Source organism: Sparus aurata, chromosome 8 (genome assembly GCF_900880675.1).
Source record: "Sparus aurata chromosome 8, fSpaAur1.1, whole genome shotgun sequence".
NCBI lineage: Eukaryota > Metazoa > Chordata > Actinopteri > Spariformes > Sparidae > Sparus > Sparus aurata.
Window position 1 is genome coordinate 2,488,301 of NC_044194.1, and position 8,539 is coordinate 2,496,839.

At 41.4% G+C, this 8,539-nt stretch overlaps 1 protein-coding gene across 2 annotated transcripts; it reads right to left on the bottom strand.

Annotated features, from left to right (window-relative positions):
• Nucleotides 1-284: 284 nt before the first annotated feature.
• LOC115587182 (troponin I, fast skeletal muscle-like) lies at nucleotides 285-7,468 on the bottom strand. 2 transcript variants are annotated; one of them, XM_030426851.1, is made up of 7 exons: nucleotides 7,354-7,468; nucleotides 3,146-3,181; nucleotides 2,936-2,972; nucleotides 2,723-2,851; nucleotides 2,392-2,481; nucleotides 2,124-2,300; nucleotides 285-1,214 (listed from the first exon to the last, which is right to left on the bottom strand). In XM_030426851.1, the coding sequence occupies exons 2-7, from the start codon at nucleotides 3,154-3,156 to the stop codon at nucleotides 1,134-1,136; spliced, it is 525 nt and encodes a 174-aa protein (XP_030282711.1). In that variant the 5' UTR covers nucleotides 3,157-3,181; nucleotides 7,354-7,468; the 3' UTR covers nucleotides 285-1,133. The 2 variants fall into 2 exon arrangements, with proteins under 2 accessions (XP_030282711.1, XP_030282710.1); XM_030426850.1 differs by having other exon boundaries at nucleotides 7,347-7,442.
• Nucleotides 7,469-8,539: the final 1,071 nt, after the last annotated feature.

Genomic DNA, 8,539 nt, shown 5'->3' on the forward strand with positions numbered 1-8,539 from the left:
AAAAGTCTCATTAGCATGAGATGAGCTTAAAGGTAACATTAGCATAAAGAGTGTTGTGTTAGCAGCCAGCTCTCAAGGAGTTTGTCATTTTAGTCATTTTCTTACTTTCATCGTCACGCTAACGAAAATCCTTTGGTTCTGACCCGAGGAACAGAAAACACTCCCAAAAGGTCCGAGAAGCTCTTCAGCTGAACACAGACAATTTAAGAATGATTAAAGAGTTGTTCCTTTGAGAATGAAGGCACTTGATATCAGTGTTTACAAATTGAACAAGACTGCGAACGACATGAACATAAAGCTTTTGTATTTAATGTGACAGCAACGACAGAAGTACAACATCACATTGAACACTTTAGAAAAGATAACATGTTGGTGTTCGGTACAAACAGTCGGCTGAACTACTTCTGCTACACGTGATGGCTGCTGCCTTTTTCATCAGTTACTCACGTTAGCTTGCCAGGCTAACGCAACTTATTAGCTACACTCTTGTCTCTTGTGTAAAGAGGTGTTTGACTAAAGGTTTGCATTAGAATAGTGAGATAAAAGTCCATCGCAGGTATTGAAATGCAGAAGTGTAGGTCAGCCTCCTCAGAACAAAAGCAGGCGTGATTCAACACTCACGTACCGACTGACATCAGTACGTATGGTACAAATACATCGAAGTACAGCGTCCATACAGGCGAAAGCAGAAGGCGGCTTAGATTCAACTGAAGAGTTTAGTCCCAAAGTGAGAAATCCAGAAAACTACCCGACCTCTGCCTCGTCTACCACAACTCACTGCACAGATTCACTACATGTTCAAAGTAAAAACTCATGCTAGGGATAAAAATACTCTAATTTACTTTTAAAAATGTGAGTATTGATGACCTAAATTAACAACAACTGGCTCTAATTAAGGCTTTGAAGCAGGTGAATATGAGTTGAGACCATTCATCACGTACTGAACCACGCCTGAAGCTTCACACCTGAATCCGTTAAACGTCCATGACCATCGATGTCTCATCTTCTCAACGAGGTAAAGGGAGGTTTATGGTGGATATGCAGCATTTTGGGATAAAACTCTTAAGTTGCAAAGACATTAGACCTGAATTCTTGTCCCGAAAAGCCCCAAAACAATCAATGACGGATCACATTTAACTATCGAACATCTTCTTCCTATCAGACTTGTCTTCAATGTTCTTACGCCAGTCGCCCACGTCGCGCAGCTGCTTGTCCTGTGAACACAGATGAGAATTAATTTAGTTTGTTGACCTGAGACATGATGAAACACAAAAAAGGAGGGAAAGAAGGTGACGACTGAGACAAAACTACACATCTTTATCAAACTGGCCTCTAGATGTCCAGCGATAAACAGAATATCAGATAAAAATCAGCCGGTCCTCATCAGAAAACGACTACATACGACAGGGCGACCTCTGATGGTTATTGTGGTTATTACAGCAAAGGAGGAAGTCAAGTCTTCTCTTTGTATACGCACTTTGTTGCTTTAAAGAGTCCATATACGAAGAGGATGGTTGAATAGAGCAGGACTTTTATCCAGGAGACCTCGTGTTCGTTGAGCCGAAAGTCTTAAAAGCAGTTAAATTACATCACGTACGTAAAGTAACTTGCAATAGACAAGTTTTCTACTTCCAAGTTTTGCCGCCTGTTCTGCTCTGTCTGCTTTCAAATTCTAGCTTGAAAGTGAAGTCCAGATGGCAGCTCAACTCGTCTCCTCTTCGTGTATGGACTTTGCTGCTCTTTGGACTCCAAGTGTAAAAAAGCGACAAAGTCAAAGCCAAAAGTCTTAAAAGCAAATCAAGTTTTCTACTTCCAGGTTACATTATGAAACAAATGGATTAAATCAATTCCATATTAACACCACTCCACTACAAGTTTATGTGCCACCGGACACGAAATCTCCTCATAAAATTAAAGCTGATTGGTGACCCGGGCATTGGTGGCCTGGCACCATTTCTATCTGCTATGGACAAAGTCCGTATACGTAGAGGACGGCTGAATAAAACCTCGTAAAATGAACGCTGACTGTTTATCCAGGCACGTTTTAGTTTTGCAGCCTGGCACCAGTTCTGTCTTTCAATAGTTTGCGTCTGAAGTCCAGACGAACCGGGTGCTGAACTCACCTCCTCCTTCACCTCCTTCTTGACCTGCTTCAGGTTGGCTCTCAGGTCCATGTTGACCGTGTGCTTGGAGCCCAGCAGAGCCTTCAGCATGGCGTCAGCAGACATGCGCACTTTCTTCAGACGGGGTCTCTTGAACTTTCCCCTGAGATCCACGATCTTGATGTTGAGGTCTCTGACCTGCAGGAGGATTCAGAACCACAGTCCACATTATGACACCTTCAAGTACACGGTTACTGTTTCAGCGACAGCCAGAAACAGGTGAACTCACCTCGTTCAGCACCATGTTCAGTTTGAACTCTATGGAGTACCGCTCCTCCTCGCTGATGTTGACCTGCTCATGGAGTTTCTTGCAGAGTTCCTGAAGAGAACACAGTATTTTACAGTTTGCTGGGGCCCTAACGGGCTTTGACCTCATTCATTTTGACCCAAACTGTTTTCATCCAGTCTTAAACCCACAAAACTCAGCGAAGGATGAGCTAAAATATGTGCTGGAATTCAGTTATTTGACAAAAACCAGGAAATCATAAAAAGACAACACCAGCACACACAGCACTTCATCCCGGACCGACCCGGGACAGTCTGTCCTGGTTCTGTCTCACCGTCAGCTCCTCCTTGGAGTACGGCAGCTCCACTGGAGGACATTTGTCTTTCAGGAACTTCTCCCTCTCCTCGGTCTTCACGTTGGATTCAGCCTCCAGCAGGGTATTGGCGACCACCAGCATACAGCTCTGTGGATGACATCATCACGCCACTTTAAGTATTTATTATAATGTCAAAGCAGCTTCTCTGCTTTATGAAACTTAAGATCTTACCTTCAGAGTGTGCTTACGCCTCGCAGACAGTCTTTTCCTGCAGGTTTAAAAACATACATCAGACACGAACATGTTATGAACACGAACACCTTTGTGTTTTTCATCCTGTGTCTCTCTTTGCTGACTGAATCTAAATATGCTACTGCCAGCAGATATTATCTGAACAAACAGAACAATACACATATTGATATATTTAAAACGTTAACTCACTCATCGGCCATCTTGGCTGCAGGATGCTGATGACACCTGGTGGAAACACATAAAAGAAGGAATTTAAAATGACGTCTGTAACTTCTAATGACATCCGATAACACAAAACAAACGTGACCCACTTTGACACACCGTTGAAGACTGTGTGTTATTGTTTGGTGCACGTATGAAGAGAAATCTCCAGGCTTTCATTCGTATCTAACAATTCATCTACTTTCTATTGATGTAAAGTAACTGTGGGTGTATTTGACACTTTGAAAGAGCAAAGATTGAATCAGTTGAAGGGAAAAATAAAAATAAAGCATGAACTTTAGCAACAATCTTCAATAACAAGGCTGCAAACTTTGAGTTTCCTGTCTCACTTTAACATTTTCTGCAGCTTTTTCTGCTGACTGGAAGTAAAAAAATATCTGTAAACTCCATGACGTCGTGTTCAGATGCAGTTGAACTCGTCTCTACTGTAACTGTTCTTTGTGTTTGAAGTCACGTCGCCTCATCTCATCCTGCTGTGAACTCACCTGGCTCACATTTCACATTTGGCTCATATCAATTCTATCTTAAGACATCATGTTAATTCCAGGAAATTTCATGGAGCTGAACTTCCTCACCCGGGCCGTGTTAATGCCTTACAGGACCTCACCGCTATTTTTAGCGGCTTGGCCTGTGGTGATATCGCGGTCCAGCGCTGTGGTTAAATATCTCCACAACTACTGGATGGATCACCACGAAGTTTAATTCAGACACTTACGACCTACAAAGGACGTAAAGACTGTGATGTCCTCTGGCTGTTCCTTTAGCGCCACCAACTGGTCAAAATATAAACTACTCCATCGGTTTTTGCCAGGATTCAGAGACTAAAGCTAACATAAGCTAAATTTAGCATGTTAGCGTAACATGAACACAAAGAAGGTATGGTAGCATCTTAAATGTTACTGCTAGCAGTTAGCATCATTCCAACCTCAATGCTACATCTTAAATGTCAGATTGTCAGCATGTTATTGTAACTTCAGTTCATGAAACCACACCTCTAAAACCAGCCGACATCCTGCCAATCTCTGATGTAACTTGAGTTCAAAGCTAACATAGCATGCTAACACTAGCATCATGCTAATATATAAAATGTCAGCATGAAACATTTTAACAAGCTAAAATATGGATGATAACACGGCAAGTTGACATGCTTGATTTAGCATTTTTAGCATACTAACAAGCTAATATGCTACATTGTTGTGAACGTGCTAAATGCTAGGATCCCTTCAGTGTTCAGTGAGCATCAGACAGCTTTGTTTTTCTGGTATTCTTCGCAAAGCAGCAAGTACATGATTGATTGATTGATAAGTCTTTGCTGTGTCACCACACAACAAGTATGTCAAGTGTCAGACGTGTTGTTGGTGACAGATGAGAAACAAACCAGATGTTGGTTTTACAACAGACACTAGTGGCTGCCTGAAACAACAAACACAACAATCCCATGACTGTTACACACTCAGCAACACACACAAGTTATATTTATAATGTGGAATTAAATAATTACAAGCTGCAGTACAATCACAGAAATGATCACTGCACGCAAACAAAACGATTCAGAGAGAAACTGTAGACGTACGTCCGACATTTCATTAGAACGATATTGAAGATAAATATTCACATATTAAATGAGGTCAAAGAACAACAATGGAAATTTTAACTTAGTTCTTCATCCAATTCTGGATTGGTACGGCAGTATTATCAGCTGATGATCAGCTGGTTTAATCTTCAATTTATAAAAGTTGTTTTTGAATTTAAAATCTGAAAAGTAGTAACTAAGGATGGGAAGTAACAAAGTAAAAATACTTCTGACTCCTCCTCTCTACATCTGAACACAGCTTTCTCAACTTTTTCCTCCTCACAGCTTCAAAACAGGCTTGTTACTTTAGTTTGATGCATTTGAGGTGATTTCAGATGAGACAAAGCCGTAAGAAGGCGTAAACAGACAGAGAGGGAGACTGGAATGTGGAGAAAAGGCGTGTTAGTGTCTCGTATCTGCAGAGAGTTTCTGATTTTCTCTCTTTGTTGCTGCTCGGGATGCTTTACCAACCCAACATGTGTCTATTTGACGTCCTGGGAATGAGACTCAACAATCAACTGTCTTTGTGGTGCGTTCAGGAACAGCTGGGACAAATCCTACTGATTCTACCTTTAACTTTAATAGTCTTTGAATTCTATTAATATGACGTGAGCTTCAGTTAGCTTTGAGCACAAATGTCCTTCAGAGGGAGACTTTTTACTCTGATACTCTGAGTACATGTCAGAGCCTGTAATCTATTACTTTACTGGAGTACAGAAGTAGAATCAGTACTTCTACTTTGACCAGAGCATCTGAACTTCTACTGGAGGAAACAATGTGTGGACTTTTGCCACCTCTGCTCTAGTGGAATTAAAAGTGCAGTCATTTTCTTTTAATTGTAGTCGAGTGGAAGCACAGAAGCATAAAATGGACAGACTGTAGTCAGTCCAGTCTCAGCATGAACCGCTGACTCTAGACTGGGATACGTATCCGGCTGCTGGACTCTGAGGCCGACACCAGAGGTACTGGGAGGCCAGAGCTGTTTGTTTAGGAGCTGTGGATTAAGACTCTATTCCTGGCAGCACAGCTGTTCCTAACGTCTTCATTATGGAGGAAAAAAAGCCTGACAGCAGGCTCGTCTTGAAAGAAAAGACGTCTGACAACCACTGCAGGCATCCTCAAACACATAGCTGGCCCGGGAACAAACAGCCGCCATCTGTAAACCAATAACAGGCCGAGGGGGCGATCTCCAGGCCTGACAATGTATTTTAGGACACTGGAACCTCTGAGGACATAACAACAAGCTATTCTGGAGATGGAATAAATCTGCGGGGTTAAATTTGGGCCCTGGTTTTTCTCTTATGTTGGTGTGTGTGTGTTGTGTGTTGTGGGTCGGGGATTGTCTCTGGAGGGAGTTGAAGGGTTCGCAGTAACTCAACACCACAGAACATCCCTCGGACGTACAAGATGTGAGAGCATATCGCAAAAATAACTCGCCGCCGGCCACGTGCAGTTCATCTGCTGTTCATCGCACAGACGAGACGGTGCACGAGCGCTTAAATCCGACGCGAAAAGGAGAATATAAGAGAGAAAAAGTGAATCTAAAAGAAAACTTAAAGAGGAAATGACAAGATATAAAAAAGGGCTGAAAAAGGGCTGAAAAAGACACAAAAAAATATATATTTTACATGAAATAATCTTAGTTAGATGGTTGTAATACTGGTGCTATCTGAAAGTAACGTCAGTATTTGACGATTTGGGAAAAAGACTCAAAAATCAACCATCTAACAAACAGCTTTAAAGTTCCAAACACTTCTATTAAACCTTCCACGCAGCTGAAACTAAATCTGTAGGACACAAACCTTTAACAGCTTCAACATTTGGATGCTGGTGAGGAAAAACAGGCTAAATTTGGTGAGTGGGGATTAAAGTGAAGACACGACCGGAGCTGGCAGCCACTGCAGATTAGAGCAGGTTTTCCTCCGAACCCCTCGGCGCTGACAGGAGGATAAACACCGAGGGATCGATTTTCAACTTCAAGCCTTGTAGTGGTGTTGCCTTTCAGCGCGCCACATCACCAGATCGTACATCATCACCCGCTTGTCTCCTGCAGCAGACCGAGCACACGTCCGAGCGTTTCTGAGCTTCTCGTTTAACTTTTAGAAATCCAGAAAAAGAATCATGACACAGAAAGTTGTAAGAGTTGTAAGAGTGAAAGAAAGAGGATGGAAACCAGAAACGTCCCATATTTTCTGTTAGATCAACTCATGCAAAACTAAAAGTATGTTTAAGGAAGAGTATTAAATAATTCCTTAAACCATTAAACAACCATGAACATTCACTGCTTTACTGATACACTGATGGCTGATCGAACACGTGGCTAAAAGAAAACCTGGTCAGTCAGCAGCAGTCAGTCAAACTCCACACAGATGACTGAGTGTGTGAGTAAAATATTCAAAAGAGACACTCAAAAGAAACTAAAGATTTCAACAGGTAACCTCTGACTAACTTTTATCTGAGCAAACAAGACATAAATCCAGAACGACCTCACCGACAGGATGATCTACAGCCGACGTCGTGCACACAAACAACACAACAAGAATCCAGAATTCATCGACTAAAAACATGAAAACAGGCAGAGAAACAACTTCTTACTTCTTACTTTAAGCGAGCAGAGCGGGCAGCGTGTTGCCAGACTGAGTCCCGGGCAGACCGAGTGTTAAGAAGGTATATATTGCAATCACTGATAGCCCTCCAAATCCTGCACTTTCTCTTTATGGAAGTGGATTACTGGTCAAACCAATGAGCTGGCAAGGTCATGAAATACAGTACAGTGTCATCTGCCCTCCTTCCTCGGCTCGCCTCATTATAAATAACCCGCCCTTTAAGATTGTTATCTGTATTATCTCGTGCCATCCAGCAGGATTCAGAATGCAGGAAAGTGATTAAACCGCAGAGGCATTTTGTAATCAGCGAGCAACAGATATAGAGACAGAAATCATTTAGAGATCTGATGTATTTATAGGAGGAGAACGAGCTCTGACAGGCTGCGGAGGGAAATCTGTCAGTGTGCTGAGAAAGACAAAGCACATTAAAATGATTTGTACGTTCAATTATGATATCTTACATTGTTGTTCAGGGTGCGATATATTGATGTTATATTCTGATATGAGATTAGATATTCTCTCAGATTTTGGGTTTGTTACGCTGTCATTAGATCAGATCTACAAGCTGACACAGTCGTGGTGAAGTACCAGTTTTAAATTTTTAGATGTGAAAACATTCTCCACATTCACATTCTGCTGAAAGGAACCAGAACAAAGTAGCTTCACAAAAATACAACCTATTCCTGTCAATAGTATTAAAATTGCCGCCAATCAAAGCAGCTTCGTCCAGATTTCAGTAATGAAACAAGCTTTTTCTTTATGTTTGGATGACGGACTGTGCCTTTAATGAAAGAGAAGTTGAACTCACGGTTCTCAGCTGCAGTCCGGCGGCTCTGGAGGTTAAAGACCTGAAATGTAAAAAAAGAAAACTGTAAGGACAAACTTCTCATGGACATGAATTCAACGTCATGTTTCAGCATCACAATCATATAAATCCATAAAGACCAAAAACAGAAACACGTTATTTGAATGTTTACAAGCCGTCTACACATTTTGAATTTTGCCATCAAGACTCTTCATCTCAAGAGTTACAGTTATTGACAAACACAAATATCTGCTTACAACCACAAACCATCTGTGAGTTGTTTATATATGTATAAATACTTAAAGGAAGTGTTGAAGTAAAGTCTAACCACAAACACATTTAAGATTAAATGTTCAAATCAACTAAAACAACATTTT

What these genes read in the sequence shown, in the direction of transcription:
- LOC115587182 (XM_030426851.1), bottom strand. An exon ending in GGCGTAAGCACACTCTGAAG is followed by an intron (nt 2,852 to 2,935) that starts GTAAGATCTTAA and finishes TGTCATCCACAG; the next exon opens with AGCTGTATGCTGGTGGTCGC. An exon ending in TGAACATGGTGCTGAACGAG is followed by an intron (nt 2,301 to 2,391) that starts GTGAGTTCACCT and finishes ATCCTCCTGCAG; the next exon opens with GTCAGAGACCTCAACATCAA.